Here is a 19,031-nt window from a genome sequence, read left to right as displayed (position 1 = left end):
AGGAGCATCTCAGCTGGCTTTCCAGGGAGTGAGACTCATGACCCTTCAGTTGTAACGTGTCTGAGGCTCAACATGCCCCATGTAGGCCACTGTGAAGAGGTAGGTCCTCCATAGGAACACCGCAGTAAGAATAAATTTGTCTGAAGGGACAAGGCAGAATGTTTTAATACCTGATTCAATGTGGGCTTATACATGGCTCAAGAGGGGATGTGAACAGAAGAGTTCGTTGGGGCAGAAAGCAGGTGGCAGCTGATGGAAGCAGTCTTCTCCAGAAACTGTAATCAAATGTTGTGTTACTTTTTCTTTGCCCCCTAGGCCTGTCAAAGTCGGTCAAACTTCTTTGAATAAATTGGTAGAGATCCTTGAAAACTTATTCCCTCCTACCCTTATCTGTGTGGGCCATTTCTTTTCCTCAAAGTAAGAAAGACATTTATACAAATTCAGGTTGCTGTTCTCCTACTCATGGGAGGAACACGATGCAAATATCCTATTGGGATCCAAGCCTAAATGCTGGCATGATAATGAATCATGAACAGCTCCACTGCTCCACAGATGTGCTTCTGCAAGGAATCAGGTTCATATATACCAATAAGGTCTCAAGCAAATATTTTGCAGTTGAATTTAACAGAATATCAACTGCTGCCATGGCCTGACCCAACTTGTACTAAAAAAGAGCTTTAAAAACACCACTGGATCATTGCTCTGTATGCCTTCAGATTGAGCCCATAACTCAGTTAAAACGACAGGGGGAAGGCAGCCTGACAAAGGAAAGTAAAAAAAAAAAAAAAAAAGTCAATAAAAACACATTGTTAGTGCTATTGTAACAAAGCTGGCAAAGAAAATCAAAGGCTTGATTTTCCCTTTGTTTTCCATTAGACAGTGTTGCACGATCATCTAAATTGCGCTTTGATACCAGCTTCAGCAACGTTGAAAACATTTAAGAATATTCATAATGATAAATGATGTAGCTGTTCTGAGTCTAATGCATACCACAGTCACCACCTATTTTGCTTGTGGGCTCTGTTAATTTGATAGAACACTTAAAAAAGAGGAAGAAGAAAGCAATGTTTAATCATCCAAATGAGAAATACTCTTTGGTTAGAGAAGGATGACTTTGCTGATACAGTACCAAAGTGAGACTTGGGACAGCCACCTCTGCTGATGTTACGCAACGATGTGATAAAATGTTCCTCAACTGACTTCCTCAAGAAAATACCTTTGCAAATAATTTCATAGTGGGGAATTTGTCCTGTATCATCACAGACCATGTTGGAGACACAGAGATAAAGCAAGGCATGCCTCCTGGCTGAGATCTGCCTGCACAAGTCTCCTTTGCCTGCCAGGTCTCAGGGCCCTTCACTTCTCTTTCTTGTCCCCACTCTCATCCCTCCTGACCAGGTCCAAGCAGTGACAAGCCCCACTCACACTTTGTCTGTGCCGTAGCTCCGGTAGTCCACTGCTGCTGATACAGCCACAATCAGTGCAGGCATGCCATAGCCGACCAAATAGAAGTACTTCCTCCGGGAGTGTTCGCTCTCAAAAACCTCCACCAGCATGATGTAGAGCTGCACCCCTTCCAGGAACATCCAGGTGAAAGCCGCCAGGAAGAAGAAGTGCAGGAGGGCAGCAAAGACAGCACAGGCAATCTGTGTGTGGATTGAAAAGAGCAAGAGAAGGAGTTTGTACCATGCTGAATTAATGCAATAGTCAGGATTACTCTTACTGGGAGGTTTAATAAGAATGAGGGAGTTCTCATCTTCCTTTCTCCAAAGGAAGAACTTTTTTCCGCTTGGAAAATGTGCGTGAACTATTTTAAAATAGACACATCTCTGCATATATAAATTATATTCAAAGACACAAAGGCAGGTATGTACACAATCTGTCAAATAAACCTATAAAGATGTACATAGCATAAGTGCATTTTTACAACCTGCTTATTAAACATACATACACATTATTTACAGACAATGCACATACAGCCTCTGAAATCACAGCAGGCATCAGCATTTGACTCCCAGTTAAAAACCAGGGGCCCAACCCTGTGAGGACTCATGCATGGAATTAAGGCAGTGCTTGACTATATCTCACTGCATGGTCAAACATATGCACTGAGACAAGAGGGTGTGGTGGGAGCAGAAAGTGCTTTGCCTCTTACCGGCTGGTCAGTCCGGTTGATGCCAACAAGGAAGAGGAGTTCTGCCACAAAGAGGCTGATGCATAAGTTCTTATGAATTGTGTTGCGGTCGCTCTGCAGCCCACGGAAGAAGCAGAAGGTGAAGATGCAGATCAGGAGGCAGACCAGTGAGAGCAGGATGCCAACCCACGTGATAAAGTCCAGGAGCAGGTCATGGACTGCATCGCTGTGCTGGAGATAAAACAAAAATAAAAATCACCATTCACATGCTGCATGACTTCTAATCCATCCCAGACACAGAGTGAGGTTGTCTGAGAGCCTTCCCCAAGTATTTGTATCCACTCACCAAGATGTGGCACAAGGGATCAGTAGTAAAAACTCTAAAGGGACCTAGACCTGAATCTTGCATCAAGAAAGCTGCAACCTGAAACGCAGACTCTCAAGTGTCTGGCAAGCTGCAGGTGCCCTGAACAGACTCAGACCCCAAAACATCCTAGAAGCAATGATGCTGTTGTTGAAAATACCAAGATGTCATAGCTAGTCTTGCATGCAGCTCCATCTTTCGCCAACATGGCAAAGGAGCAGGTCCACAGTATAAAGAACCATCAAACACCGTGATTTGAGTGTAAAAATGTTTCATGCTAACAAGATCATGGCGATTACAACCACAAGTCCATTACAACCACTTTACCAACAGTGAAAAATGCCTCTCTTTAAACATTCACAGAGACATATGAGCTTGGAGGCTTTGTACAGAAAGTGATCATTTAAATGCGTTGGGTTGTTTTTTTTCACCAGGGAAGGAGAAAGAAAGTTTGATTTTTCTTTTTCAAACCCTAGAGCTATATTTTAAATCTCTTGGGAAGTCAGACTGATCTCTGGATCGCTACCCAGAAAAAAAAACCCAGACCTTTTAATATGAATTTGCTTTTAAATTGTAACAGAACAGTGATTTAAAGACAGCCTGGAAAGTAAGTGATTCCCTGTGATGAACTTGTAACATGGTTTTACCCCAGAGCCATGCAAACATGGCCACTGCAGTGGCAAAGTTAGGCAAATCAGTGTTGCTGGTTTTGACTGGGATAGAGATAATTTTCTTCACAGTAGCTACTATGGGGCTGTGTTTTGGATTTGTGCTGAAAACAGTGTTGATAATACAGAGATGTTTTTGTTATTGCTGAGCAGTGCTTACACAGAGTCACAAGGCCTTTTCTGCTTCTCACCCCACCCCACCAGCAAGTAGGCTGGGAGTGCACAAGGAATTGGAAGGGGACACAGCTGGGACAGCTGATGCCAGCTGACCAAGGGGATATCCCATACCATGTGATATCATGCTCAGCATATTAAGCTGGGGGAAGAAGAAGATGGGGTGATTGGGGTTATTGGCATCTGTCCTCCCAAGTAACCATTATGTGTGATGGAGCCCTGCTTCCCTGGAGATGGCTGAACCCCTGCCTGCCCATGGGAAGCGGTGAATGAATTCCTTGTTTTGCTTTGCTTGTGTGCACGGCTTTTGCTTTACCTCTTAAATTGTCTTTATCTCAACCCACGAGTTTTCTCACTTTTACTCTTCTGATTCTCTCCCCTGTCCCACTGCAGGGGGAGTGACTGAGTGGCTGCGTGGGGCTTGTTACCGTCTGGGGTTAAACCATGACACCCAGAAACAAAGTTTTGCATGGGGCAGCACAGGTGTGCCTTGGCTCTGATGATAAAACACTGCTGGATTGCTCCCGGGCTTACACTGCACACCCCTCCCAGAAAGAGGAGGATGTTGCTGGGAACTGGACACTGAGGGTATCCCACCACCTTATTCCTTATTTAGGCTGTAAAACTTGCCCATAACTCCCCAAGCTTCCACGAGATACGGTGAAATTAGAACTATCACAACATAGTAAAATGTAAGAAGAGAAATACATGGTGAGTCATGAGACGGCTGCTTGGGGCTAGGTGGTTAAGGTCAATGAACTGAGGGAAAGATTGGCTGAAAATCTCTGGTAGCTTTTCAAAAAGACCAGAGAGGCTTGAAACCCAGCTTTGTGGTCTGCCAGGCTGTGTTATAAGTGGTATTCATATTCCCCTCCACTTCTGGCATTTTGATGACTTAGGCATTATGTAGGCTGGCAAATACAATAGTGTCACACTTCAAAAAGCCAGGACAAACTGGAAACATTTTCCTCCCTGTGGGATAAAAGCTTATGACAGATGGAGGGAAAAGGTGATTAATTTATCCATTTTCTTTGCCTGCTTGCCAGTGATAAAGCCACATCAAATGTCAGGCCTTTCCTGATATACACTCTGCTATGTCAGCACCCGTGAGAAAAAAATCAAACCTTTCAGCTCTTTGGCTTTATCAGCATGAGTGATAGGCATCAAATGATAATGAAAGATGGGGAGCGAGTTTCCCCTCCATCTCTTCCATGCTGGAATTCTTCTCTCCAGGGAGACTTGGAGGAGGAGATATAAGGGCTCTCTGAGTATTTCCAATATCTAAGGAACAAGGGGTCACAAGTCCAACAGAGAGGCAAGAAATCATTGTGTGCTTACCGTAGATCATGACAGAAATGCCTATTCCAGCCAGCTCCTCCAGCAGCACCCAGAAAACCGAGAAGATGAAGCACACATCATTTTCCTGGCGGTCACACATTGCTTTCTCTCAGTGTCATTCCAGCTCATCCATCCCTCAACTCAGTGTGAAAAAATGTTAATGCAAACCTTGCACCTTGCAAACCATTCTTTTTTTCAACTGAGGCTGCTGGGGAGTGGCAGGAGAACATCTCTCTGAACAACCTTGCCAGCTCACCTGATTAGATTGCCCTGCCAGGCTGAAGTGACCAAGAGTTCTTGGGCTGGGCGAGGGGGGCAAGGCAGCTAATGCGGGTGGATGCAAGGAGAAAGAAACCAGGCAAGACTTTGGCCAGATGCATCCATCTCATCCAGATGCATCCAATGGCACAGATTCATCTATCCCAAGACAATGTTAACCTGGCACGGAGAAAGCTCCCCGAGGGCTTCTTCACCAACATGAGACAAATCTCAGAGGTCTCAGTTCCTGTACCTCTATCATAAAACCATAACTCTGCTGACTTTAAGACACAATGCAGGAATTAGGGGTGTTTTTGCTCCTGGAGAGGGATCTTGCCATCTAGGGTCATGGCCTTCCTCAGGGAAGGGCTGCTTGCCCACAAAGGTCACCTTGCTTAGCAAGAAATGCAGACCTCATTGCTGTGTTATTACTAGCACTCTTAGTACTCTCCTTTTTAATATTAATTGCAATGATAATTCTGATTTTACATAACACTCATCCCTGGAGTGCTGGGAAACAACCATAAAAACATCTTCTCCATAATTACAACCTCTCCTCCCAAATTCAACAAACTCACAAAAGAACAAACAAAAAGGAGTACTAACAATAAACCAGGAACAAGAGCAATTTAAAAACACCTAAGGGGAAAAAAATAAGAATTTGTAGCTTTTCTAGTAAAGTCCAAGAGAAGAAGTGAGCTAGATTTCAAAGGCTGGGTGCTGGGTGCACTCTGGCCTGTTTGGGGATGCCCCAATGGGTCAGGGAGGAGTTGGTAAGCACTGGCATCCCTCCCATGGCAGTGCCAGCTGCCCCCAGGCCAGGCAATTCGCCTTTTGCGGGAGACTGAGACTTGTAAAATACTGCGCTGCCACAGGCCACAAAACAGAATAACATGGGAAAAGGAGGAATTGTGGTAATCACTCCTCAAACCGTGAGATTATCCTTGCCACCACCCAATTGCTATGAGACAAATAAGGGAGCAATGTATCTGGTTTACACAGTTGGTATATGGCCTTCCAGGTTTAAATGTGATAAACAGCACACCAAGATTTTGTACCTGCATCGCAATCTCTGAGCCTGGTCCTGAGAGAAACTGCAGAGACATGCAAGAGGAGCAAATGGAAATATTTACCCTATCCAGCCCTGTTCAAGCACTCCTCTGACAGTGGATAAAATAATTTTGACATACACGCTAATGGTATCTTTCCAGCACCCTGCAAGCCCTAGGTTCCCTAAGGCATGCAAAATACATCTGATACCACCAGTGTATCGGTAACAGTCAACTATTGCTTCTTGATAATCTCCCCAAAGACCTGGACAACAGGAAGAGCCCATGGAAGATATCAGACAACAGTCCAAGGGACAATTTCTTGACAGCATCAATCAAACACCTCCTTGCCCAAATGCATCATGGCTGTCAAGACCAGTGCTACATGGCCCAGCATGCAAGCCAGTGAGTTTTCTTACCACTAAGCTATGCTAACTTTGCAGGTAAGCTGACATGTGGATTATTTTCAGCACAGGGATGACTTACTGAGTAATTGAAAGAAATAAAATAATCCACTTCAGTGAAAGGGTTTCTATATTAAGTGCATTTAACATTTACAATTTACGCATGAACCTGACCCAAAGCTCAATGAAAGAAGATTTCCCTGGCTTTGGAATAAAGCCCTGCTTTTGCTCTGGTGGGGCCAAGAATGGCAGGAGGAGAGTGCTGATGGAAACCTGTGCAAAAGGAGTTATGGGAGCCCTGGTAGCAACCACAGCAGGGTGAGCAGGCAGCCTAGATATTATCCAGGCTGGGAAAATCAATGAGTAGATCTGGCAGTGCCTGTACACCAGAGCTGAGCTAATAAAAACAAATCCTAGGGAATGTCAGCTTATGACAGAATGGCTCTGCCTGAGATGAACAGCCATTTCCTCCCTTATTAAAAACATCAGTAGAAGAAAACAGCAGCCAAACCAAGCTGCCAGCAGCAAAGGACACATTCCTTTGCTTAATCTGTCCCTCCAGGAATAGAAAGAGTAATATGTTTGGGAGTGGAGGAATAAGTAAGCAGTAAATAAAAACAGTGTCATCGACTAGCTCAGATATGACCACTCAGTGCCCAGTGGGAGCTGGCAGTGTGCTGGGCTGGGCAGAGACCCAAGTGGGACAGGTTTGAACTCCTGTGCATTGCTGATGCTGCTCCTCAGATATGTAGCTATCTGGGGCCACGCAAGCTCCCGCTGCACTTTTTCCCCCGTCACTGTTGTTGAGAGAGGATTACTGCTATGACCTGGCTGGAATACTTCATGGCTAAGTGCAAAGGGCACTAAAGAAGCAAATGGTTTTGTAGATGTGCCAAAATCATCAGCTGGGCTACATGGAGCGGGTGGAAACCCCAAGAGCTCCTGCAGCTTGTCTGGCCTGGTTAGCGGCATCACCTGCCGTGGCTATGCAGGCATGAGAAGTTTCAAGGGGGCTTTCACCCCTCTGTCTTTAACAGGGATATGTGCTGAGGGGACCCCACAGGAGAGAGGCAGGCAGCTCTGCTCCACAGTGGACACAGCAACCACGGACATGCTGTCATGGGCACTATCAGGTCCTAACCCAGGAATAAAGACAGCTTAAATCCCACCTGAAGCCCCTGTGCAACACCACTGTCTTCTGACGATGGTCATTTAAAATAAGGTTCCCCAAGCACTCCTGCAAGGTAGTTTAGGTACCTTTCCTCTCCTTGCCTTAGTCCTCACGCTACCTTCCTATTCTGCATGGGCTACACAGACCATCTTCCTCCTCCTCTGCCTTCCTTGGCAAGATGAAGGCCTACTAGCAAGAATGCTTTCCTACAAACTTCTCCACAAAATGCAACAGCCTTCCAGTGACTGCCAGAAGCAGCAGCCAACGCAATCCACAGAAACCCCCATGGCCAGAATAAAGCGATACGGGGGCAGCTGTGCACAGAGAAATGGGTACAGGCCTCACCTCGCCATGTGTTACAAACACTACTGCAGATGTGGTGTGTGGCAAGAGCCCAGCGTTTGCGTTGTACTCACCGACACCACTGCAGCTGAGAGGCAGCTGAGGTGAGATTCAGTTGAGAGGAGAAGAGACTTGGGACAATAACTGCATTCATCACCCTGCCCTCCTGTGCTGGCTGGATTTAGTAAAGAGGTGCAGCTCTGCTTACTCATAAGGCATCCCCAACCTGAGAAATGAGCTATGGCGGCTGTGCCAAACTCGGTGAAGACATCTAACCAGCCAAGCTGCCAGCTTGTTAATTTGAGTTCCTGGAAAAAATCTGGTCACAGCATCATCAGCTTCTGCTGTTGCACCGATGGTCTTACCCAGCCTGGTGCCAGAAGACAGCCGGGACATGGCTCCACCACACCACAGCCACTACCTTCACTTTGGTCCTCCTACCCTCACCCTGCTCTCAGCCAGAAAGGAAGGTGGTGGCAAGAAACAGAGCAAGTCTTAGTGCTCAACAACAAGGAGCTACTTGAATTGTCCATTTTAGGACAGAGGATCAGGAAACCCTGCAGGGTGGTGCTGTCCCCATGCTCTGCGGCACAGCTCCTTACTGTTCAACTAGCCCTGGCTTGCAGATCGGAGAGTCAAGAAGGGCGATGTTAGGCAAGTATGTACCCGTTGGACTCAGGGGAAAGCAAGCCATGGCTAATAAGCTGCTGTGTGTTCAAATTTCTGACACCTGTAAGCACTGAGCCAAGAAACTGCAAATTCAAGGGCTCAGAGTACATCCTTCTGAAGCCAGGTTCTAGGTGTTTTCAGGTTCACCATCCAAAAGTGGATATGTGAGATCTGGGTCAATGCTTTGGGGAACCCACAGACTAGGACCAGCAAGTCATCCAACCTGGCAGAACTAGAAACAGTAAGACACAACTAGGGCTCAACCCAAAACAATGTGTGTCAAACTGAGGAGGGGGAACTCAAGGAACTCCCTGGAGCAACTTACTGACCACCTAGACAAAAAGCTCCAGGACTGCTACAAGGTACAACTCTGAATTGACCCTGTAAACATAGATTACTTGACCTAATAGATATATTTGACCTAAGGTAGAACCTGTTTACAACTCCTTATGCTTGGAGTTCATCGAAGTCACAGATTTCTATTCCTAACACAAGCTTAAATACTGCTGTATTTTGAATTTTAAAATCTCATTAAAAACAAGCACAATTAATGACTTCTCTGCTTAAATTAAAACAGCTCTTATTTAATAACAGAATAAGTTACTTTTTGCAATGTGTAACATACATTTCTTTTTTTAGAATGAACCCCTTTGATGATACAAAACGATTTGTCTTGCAAAATTCATTACATAGCAGTTTCAGTAATTTAATTCTGCAATTAAGATGTTTTTGCAGTCCCACACCCACTTCTGCTTTCATTCACTACTGCTCAATCCCACAAGTGCTAATATATGGATAGGCCAGCACTGCAATAACTTCAGCTTGCTCTTTATATCCGAAATGGCTGTACCGCTTTAGGCAATGGACCACTGCATTCCATTTAGATTTCATATATTTTTATTCCTTTCTCTCCCTAGCTTGCCTTATGCTTCCATTCCCCAAATAATTAGCATGGTGTAACGTGTTTGTGGTATAGGATAACATCCTAAAGCTTCCAATTAATTGCTACAGTTAAAACACCTTTCTTTTTTCCCCCCCTTTTTCTCTTGTTTTATTTATTTTTAAAAGAAGAGTAAGCTCTGGCATTCACTACATACTGATAAGTAACATTTACCTACCCTGAGGTACCCTGATTATTCTGTTTTGGGTGTTTTTTTTAATTGCATTTTCCCACCAGCTCTGAACTTGTTTTCTGGCTGCATATTTTTCCCATGGTACATTTAAGATGCATCTGCTATAATTAATATGATGCAAAGCACAAGCCTGTATGAAAAACAGCTTGTAAATTTTGAATAATTCTGCAGCAATTACATAGGTAGAATGGATTAGTTAACTATGGGCTTTGTCCCATGGCATGGGACCCACTGTGTTTTTATAGCATTTAAGGGTCATAACAAATATTCTACCAATTCAAACAATAGATAGATATTTAACATAGATCTCATCTATGTTAAACATATCTCATAATTTAACAAAATATCTATAAGACTGTAATGATTTTCCCATAACACAGGCCAAATTAACTTCTTAGCAGATGAAAACAGTGATTTGTTTCCAAGTGTTAAAGTTTCTCTCCAAAGGGAGGTTCTCATTTTTCCTGGTAAATTGTCCGAAAGGGCAGTGAATGTTGCAGGTCTGTAAAGTCACCCCTTGCCAGGAGGATGCATCAGCAAGGTCCAGCACACAGGTCATTATGGTCCTGCTCTTCTCTTCCCACGCTACCTTGGGCTCTGACAGCAGCTGGAGGGGTACCTGCAGGTGCGAGTCCATCACTCTTCCCAGCAGCTATGCATCCTGCCCACGTGCACAGTAGCCTTTTGGTCTTGGGTGCTGTTATTTACCCCACTGAAATATATGGGTGAATAAGAAACTCTGGGGCCAACTAATTTTAACAGGCATCTTCAAATTAAAATCTCCTTGTCTTAATCGGGTACCATTTTATTAAGACTGGAATTGATCCCAGCAACTTTTACTCTTGAAGCACACCAGGAAATCCCTGCCGCCATGGTCAGCCAATGTAATGTTCTGCCCCTTTGGACAAAGACATATTGCTGTTTCATGCTAGAGAGCCAGATGGCCATCAATCACCTCTTCAGCAGCACCACATTCTAGCTCCGCCTTACCACATACACTCTGCTAATAATTAAATCCCAGCCCGTAACTCGCAGAGCAGCCACCGAGGTCTCCTCTGGAGAACACACTCGTTTGCCATGCTACCAGGGATGGATATCATTCATGACCAGAAGTGACACTTGTCAAATTGGTGCTGGCTTTTTATGAAGGAGCAGGACTCTGATGTCCATTCCCCATGATGCCTGCCGTTCAGTCTCATTAGGTAGGGTGTTTGGATACTCATTGCACCAAAGGATGCTCCCTATGGATCCAAAAATCTGACAGACTGAAGTCAGTAAACTACAAATCTCATTTATAGGAGGAAATTGTTTCTGTTGCAAAATTCCCAGAATATTATTAATTACTGCATGTATGACAGTCCTCTTTAGGGATCCTAGTCACTGGCCAGAACACTGCTCTAAGAGGTCCTGCACAAGCATGCAACATCCTTTCTTTCCTCATGGATCAGTCCACCTCCAAGAAAACTAAAAGGTTTTTGAGGCAAGGAAAGCCTTTTTGTACAAGACATGAGACAACAAAATGGCTCAAAAGCATGCCTGTGAGAGATGAGTGCGAGTCAATGAATGACAACAACCCCCATTTATTTTTAAACCTCCACCTTGCCAAAACCAGCAGGTATTCTGCTGCCAAGACTTTAAAATCAACTCATTGCAACAGCATAGAGAATGTCATACAAGCCACCTCCCAGATCTGCCAAGAGCCACGTGGCCAGCTCCACCAGCAGACCACAGTGGGATGGTGCTGCCAGGAAGAGCAAGGTGAGGAGCAGCTGGAGGGAAGAGTTGCAGATGTTTGCAGGGTACACACCTGCCTTTGCCCTCACACCAGGACGATAGCTAAAGCAGACATGCCAGGAAGCTGTCTAGTTGCATCAGGGTCAACAAAGTAGAGACAATTTGGCTCCTAGAGCAATGATACTTTGGCTGCAGCCAAATGATAAAACATGACCTGAAAGTCTTGAGGGCAGTCAACACCCAGAAACACCCACTGCCTAACAGCACACTGGCTTGGCACTCAGGAAGCTTCCAGCTGTAGAGCTGTAGCTCTTTCCAACCCATTGGCTAGGCATGGGCAAAGATCTCACACGCTCTTTCTGCAAGATGAGATAACACCAGCACTACTAGTCTAATGAGGTTTGGGTGAAATGCCATGCAGACAAGGCTGACCTACTTGCAGTTTGGGAAGAGGCTTATCTGGCACTAGCCTGTATCTGCACCGCACAGTAGGGATCACCCTCATTCACATCAACGGAGTGGAAAGCTATCTGCATTTCCCAGGTGCAACCTCTGACTTCAGTGACTCAGGTATATCTATTAACTCCAGGCAGGTGATAATGAGCCAAATACACATTTATTTTGAGAATTCAAGCGGTTGTAGGAAACTGGCAAAAATAGACTTGGACTGCAGAATGCCATTAGCTTGTAAACATGTGCTCTGAATAGGCCATTTCTTCAGACATCTCCCAGGGTAATTCCACAGCCATTTAATAGTATATCTCCTGGAATGGTAGTGACTCCTGCAGAGTACAATGGATACATCATCCTGTGGCTGCAGCAGATCTATCCTACTCCTCTCAGCTGGAACCAGCTGCTGTGGCATGTGTTGCCAGGATCTCACTCCTTTTTTTGCAGAGTTTTGGTCATGCATGATGGTGCATTAAAGCACTTTTATTTATATACAAATATATGTATATCAATATATCTATATCTATCTATCTATATAGCACAAATACACTTTTATTGCAGCTCTTCACATTCCTCTTCATATTATAAAGTGAAACAAAAATATACACAGGAGCAACACTGGAAGACTATTTGAGAAAAGGTCTTTTAAAACCGTAACAGTTTTTGTGGTCATGCAGCCATGGAAGTGGGTCTGAAATGTTCTGCCTGCATGGAAGGTGCCAGATCCATATCTAGCTCAGAACCATAGATTTTGCTGCAGTGCCAGGGGCATGAAATGGAGACACTGCAATACAGAAAATCACTAGACCAAAATCTTTTGGGCATCAGGGCCACCTTCTCTTCTTTCTACAGCAGTTAAGATGGTTCTCAACCAAAGACAGCCAAGACAGCTCAGGGAATGGAGGACTATTTCAAGCACTCTCCTGCCCTTGAATAAAATCCCAAATGTGCACTTCACTCCCCATGAGGAACACCTACTTTCAGGAGTAACTTCTTTAGCTCCACTGGGGATAGTCATGTGGGAAACCAGAATTACACCATGGACCTAAATGCAGGCAGGAGAACTAGCTGAACATGTTCGGGCCTTGGGTAGATGTACAGTCTATGCAGGATGGTATAGGGAGCTTCCCTTTTATGTGTAGCTTGCTGTCACATAGTGAGACACAGAGAACGTATCTTTCTCTCCTAGTTGGAAGCTGGAAAATACTTTTGGCTCCACACACGCACCTCACACCAACATGTGGCAGTGCATCGGCAGTTGCTGCAAGCAGGACACCCAGCTTGCACCTGGGGAGGCAGGCCCTGCATGCTTCTGCCCTTCCGCCCAGGGTGCTCGCTACTCCCTGGTGGCACAGTGAGGACCCCACGAGCAAGGACCCAGCCAGGAGGTGGTCTGCACCAGTAAGCAAAGGATGTGGCAACAGCTAATTCTGCTCACTCATCATCCTCAGCTCAGAGCTGCCAGTGCCAGGGAGCTCAAGACAGGCTTTGCATCGGTGTAACTACCTCCTGTTTCACCATATAGCAGAAGGAAGATTTGCACCAGACGGTTTCTACTGTTCCTGTCACACCGTAACAAAATGGTGTTACATTGGCCGCTACTCCCACCCAGTGCATTGGCAGCCTGGGAATCTGCGGCGCCTACCTTAACTTCCACGTGTGCCATCAGGACTGCGAAGTTGGTTAGGTGATTGCAGGAGCACGTGGTGTGCGTCTTGTTAGTTGTCAGGAGGCGACACCCCTGGGTGGACCAATACCCCGTCATTGTACGCTTCGCATAGCTCCAGAACGAACAGTTCGGATTGAAATTTTCTTCTGACTGCTGCAGGGAAGAAATGAATAAATGCAATGAAAATGATAGGGTTTCAGAGATTTCTAAATGCCCTATGTTTTTTTCTTCCAGAGGCACTTTGTAACTCTCACCCTTTTAATTTTTGGTAAAAAAACAGCAGTGGTTTACACGTCAAGTATTACTTGCCGATACCAGAGAAAGTTAGATTGTTGCTGCTCTCTTTGCTAATGCAAACTTAGTTCTTTGTTCTTGATTAATTTCAGCCATAGACTAAATCCAGCTCTTCAAAATCAGATTGCTTCATTTGCATTGCAGAGCAGAGAAATTAATTGCTTTAAGCAATCAACTTTTGCAATGACTGTGCTTGGCTAACAGGAGGACTAGCTGTCCTCTTTCACTGTAATTCCACTTCCCTCTAATATCCCCTGCCACCATGATAAAATAATATTATCGTCTATTCTAATATATTGGTAGCTTTTAATTACAGAATGACGTGTGTCAAAAACTGAGCAATGGCCATCAACTCAAAGGAGACTCTTTCGTTACTTTTATTAATGCAACCTAGAAGAGACATTCTCCATAAATAACACAAAGTGAAAAGGAACAAATGTATAATTCAAAATCTAATCAAGGACTGCTGGGGGCCTCACATCAGCCAACTTTTGCATCACTTTGTTTTAGAAATTGGAAAAAAAAAAAGAAGCACTTTTCGAACTCACTCACCTTGATGTGCTTGACAGTAAATACCACGGGATCAGCTAGGTAAACCTTATTGCTGAACTCTTTGTTTATTGCTGCTGTGATGACAGGGGAGTTGACAATGACGGAGTGATTAGTCGACATTGCTTCTGTTCCCAACTTCATGCTGGCGTTCTCCGTGGAGAGATAGGTGCCCAAGTTGTTGTACAGCACGAAAGCCACCCTGATTTCACCTAGAAGAGCAGTAAGAGGTTAGATGTCCAGGTCAGTGCGCTGGGTTGTTTTTTGGTTGTTTTGGGGTTTTTTGACAAATCTCTTCTCTGAACCAACTTTAAAATGTCTCTGAGAAAATGTGAAAGGAGCAAGATGTGGCATATGAAAACTCACCTCCTCTTGCCATTCCCAGTGAGCACCACAAGGTGCAATAAGCGGTCCATGGATAGGAAGGGCAGGGCTGCCTCTCTCAAAACAATAAGCAAATAGATTGGCGGAAGACAGCCAGAGAAGGTGGGCTTATTTTTGGTGTCAGTGGGTGTAACTGGCTCCAGAGAAAAGAGGCCAGGTGGCCCACTCCCCACTTGACATAACACTTTATTCTCCAGGCTATGCTTGGGAAACATGTTTCATTCTGGCCTGTTGCACAGACACAGTATAAAAATAAAATTTAGTCCATTAATAAATTAAGACTACCTCACAAAAGTATGGGGACAAATCTGGGAGAAAGAATCCAAAACTTTCCAACAAAATTCCGATCTCACATGAAGGGTAAAAAAATTGCAGAAATTGCATTAAAAACGCATTTCTTTTCTTAATTTGCCTATCAATCAGATACCCTCTGTTCCACAAAAAAAACACCACTAGGGAACCTGCAGAAAACCCAAGCTACCAGCCACCTGTTTTTAACTGAAACCATCCAGTTTGCCTTCTGTTTTGCACATTATTTCACAGGCTATAAATAAGAATTGAATGTGATTAAGTTGCCTTTATAGGTATTAGTTGTGGGAAGGTATTTTTTTATTTCTATAGGAATCACCCCATCTTCTGAGGAAGGCAAGGTACCGATGACTCCTAAATCCTTCCATGATAATTTTTTCTCTATCTCTTTGATGACATCTGGGTGGGTGCCAAGCTGGTGCAAACTGATGGGACTCTCCTGATTTGATCAGAACTCCAGTGATACCATGCTTAGAAATACAGACTTCCCCTTCCTCCCTGCCAACACAGTTTCTCTTCCCCTACAAATTTCCAAAGCCCACTAGCAGAGTGAAACTGCTGTCCCGCTGGTTTTTGCTACACATCTTGGGTTTTACACCGTCTCTGAAAGAAATACTTATCTCCAAATCCTGCATGCAAAGGTACCAAACCCATCAAGGAAGCCAATGGCAAAACTCTCTTTCTGAACCACCAGACCAAAGTTTTTTCTCAACAGTTGCCAGAAATTTTTGTTAGTTTTAACACATCTGGTCTGGCTGCAATACTGCCCTATCACTCCATGTTTTTCCTGCAGTGATCAAAGCCCATACTAGAGTGCTTTCCCCCTGCACTCAGATTAAATTTTAAAGGAACCCAGAAATAGGAGCATGTTAGGCCCGATAGTAGAAAGCCTGGGAGTTTGAAGTTGGTCTATAGCGGGGCTGTAGAGATCAACGAAACATGTCTGCTCAAATTCCTGGTCTGGAAATAAATGGCTTGGCAGCATGAAGACCATTGACATATAACATCATCTTTAATTTATGCTATAGCAGGAGGTTCATAAGCTTCAGAGAGAAAGGCACTGAAGATTTAAACTCATAACAGTTAATCAACGTTTTCTGGCATGTTGGATCATTATTAATATTTACTACTATTGTTTCTTCCCTCTCCCTTTTCAGATATTTGTATAGTTCCCCACTGTGAAGCCGTTTACTCAAACAAGGTTCTCATCCCAACTGAAGCCTCCTACTGCAGACAACAGCAGTTAAAAGCACTTCTCCAGACTCAGCACTGTGCCCCAACAGCCACATCATTTAACGATGTGATGCATTTTTACCACCACATAATACTTTTGAAGGCTGTGAGTCACTTAGCAATGTAATAAATTACCAGTCAGCCAACTTAGCTTGCAGTCAAGGGCATAAGCAACTGATGATACTGTTAATTTAAAAATTAACATAGTGATTAATACGATATTCACAACTGGTTAAACACAAACCAAGGCCTAAAGCACGACGGATTCACGATGCTGGTGTGGTTGGAGGTGCTGGACCTACCATTTCGACCATTTTGTTTCAAGGTATTGGCCGACAGCTGAATGGCACTCCCGTGGCCCATGTTCTGGGGAAACTTCAGATCTTCCAGGTTCCCATCTGTGCTTAGTCTTGCAACTTCCAGCTCTGTTTGCAAGAGAGACCGACACTAAGAAAAACGTTTACTGAAATAATCTTCGACACAATACTTCAAAGTGACAAAATGGTGTTCCAGACCATCTGAGAGCAGAGGAATCAACTTACAGTGTTTCATGCTAGATTCTGTCTGGGCTCCTATTTCTTTTTAAATCTTTGCCCTGTAGAAGTTTTAAATTTAATTAAAAAAAAACCCAAACAAATAAATTCTACTCTCTGTGGAAGACAAAAAACAACCAGTTCTTGTAAACAAGAACCTCAGGATATTAAGGACAATGGTTAAAATGAAAATCTGAAAATGCTAGTTCTTTGCCACTGGCGATTGGTACTTTCTGTAAATGTTATCACTACTCGAGATCTGTGTTCATAGAAATAGAAAGAAGAGTTGTTCTCATTTTACATATGCACAGTGGGAGTGCTGGTGCTTTCCATCATGCTTGTTTTTTAATTAAAATCAACAATCAGCCAAATAAAGACACAAATTTGTATGAAATGAAACACAATTGCATTACGATGAACAATCTCCCTGTGAAGCAGTCCTCTCATTGCTCTAGCACAGATTTTGCTCTCAAAGCCAGGATTAATAAAGGCAGGTTAGGTGCTCATTTTCCATGGGATTTCAAGGGTAGAGAGCTGCCTTGTTCCTTTAGACTCTTTTGGAAAAACTTTTAAGTCCTTCAGACAAAGGACCAAGACATATCTAACAAATTGCTCTCCAGGTAATCTAGGGGCCAAGACTGAAGCCAGGTTTCCCAGCGTTTACTCTCCCTCCAGCTGCTCTCAGTATTTATGGGATCTATCCCTTACGGATGTTGTCAGTGTTTTCCCGGACGATGTCCGTCTTCAGCAGGTTATCAGCCAGCACAAAGGCACTGTCCTCCACGGTGTCGAGTAACTTGGTGGCTGCACGCTGTTGTTCACTTGCGTTCAGGTCCCTCCATGCATTCAGAGCCTGGGGCTGCAGGAGGTTGTTCACTGTCTCCACCATGGCCTGCAAGGGAGAGGGATCGAGTGAGAAAGGGCTCTAGCAAACCTAAGGCACCATCGAGACCTCTGACATATGCTCAATCCCATCCTCCACACACATTAGTTTATAAGAAAAGGACAGCATCTCATTTCCCCACTTATTGGGGAAGCCTGCAATGGAGTAATAGGCATCATTTATCCCATCAGATGGGAGAGTGAGAAAATGTTGATTTTATTCTAAATGTAGGCTGGGAATAGTGCTTTTCTGCTTCTGTGATCAGTAGCTCTACGCTTGGAGTAAGAAGGAAATCAGGGGTTGCGGGGGAGCGGAGGGGAGATGAGGAAATCATTAAAGAAACGTGCAGGAAAATAGATTTCAAAACCCATCTGTGAAGCAGGTTGCTGCTACCTGCAGCACCAGAATTCAAAAGTAGGGCTGGGGCACCCAAGGAAGGCAAGGGCTATACTCCTTAGAGTGTTACCAGCCACAAAACCTCCAGCAGGCAGTCGTGAAGACACAGAGATCGTTGAGTTATGCCACTTCATCCAGAGAAGCAGCAGGTGCTCGTAGAGATTTAGTTAAGAGACTACATTTCAAATCGCTCCATTCAGGAAGGAGTCAGCCTTGCGGTAACAACTTCAGTCCCTCCTGCGGTGCACCTTCTGCCCTGGGCTGCCATGCACAAAGAGCTCTCCCATGGAGAACTTCCCACAGGTTAATCTGGATGCGCATCTAGGATCACACAAAACCGTGCTGGCCTCATGATTGCAAAATTACAGAAGTAGAGCCTACCCAACCTGAAGGTTTTGCTCAGCCTAAAACCTTCACTTAGTTGTTAACCAGATCTGACTCAACTACCTTCCAGCTAACATTTTTTAATGAGACAGCTATACCAGTTGGTACAACCAATTGTGCAGAGAAAAAGGAAAGAAAAAAGTACTGTGATCATGCCTTCTTCTGCTGGTTAGTGTCTAGCCACCAGGCAAGCCTGTCCCACAAAGAAACACCTCACTGCCAGCTAATGCTGATGTACAGAAACCAACATTCCCTTTGAGATGAAGTTGCAGTTCTTAACAATTTTCTGTGAGCTGAATGCGTAGGCATCAAACCCACACCTCTGTTCTGCAAGGCAAGGACAGTTCCATGGGATATCAACATGTTGCAAGCCTAAAGGATGCCCCATGGGCTCTCTTTCATGGAAATACTTCAGTATTTACTCCTGACTGTTTCTAAAGCCACATGTAAAACGTGATGTGTGAAAAGAAAAATATGGCATGGCCCATTCTCCAGCAGAGCCCTCAGCA

At 44.3% G+C, this 19,031-nt stretch overlaps 1 protein-coding gene across 1 annotated transcript in view; it reads right to left on the bottom strand.

Moving 5' to 3' along the window:
* Positions 1–19,031, bottom strand: part of LPHN3 (latrophilin 3) — a gene marked incomplete at both ends in the record, with an annotated part of 80,629 nt that overhangs the window by 33,506 nt on the left and 28,092 nt on the right. The window contains 6 exons of the mRNA XM_010284955.1: positions 1,426–1,646; positions 2,156–2,365; positions 13,534–13,710; positions 14,404–14,612; positions 16,629–16,751; positions 17,568–17,751. Coding sequence (XP_010283257.1) covers positions 1,426–1,646; positions 2,156–2,365; positions 13,534–13,710; positions 14,404–14,612; positions 16,629–16,751; positions 17,568–17,751 — 1,124 coding nt within the window. The remainder of the gene's footprint in view (positions 1–1,425; positions 1,647–2,155; positions 2,366–13,533; positions 13,711–14,403; positions 14,613–16,628; positions 16,752–17,567; positions 17,752–19,031) is intronic.

Source organism: Phaethon lepturus, unplaced genomic scaffold (assembly GCF_000687285.1).
Source record: "Phaethon lepturus isolate BGI_N335 unplaced genomic scaffold, ASM68728v1 scaffold12634, whole genome shotgun sequence".
In the NCBI taxonomy this organism is placed as follows: domain Eukaryota; kingdom Metazoa; phylum Chordata; class Aves; order Phaethontiformes; family Phaethontidae; genus Phaethon; species Phaethon lepturus.
This window is presented reverse-complemented; position numbering and strand designations above follow the sequence as displayed.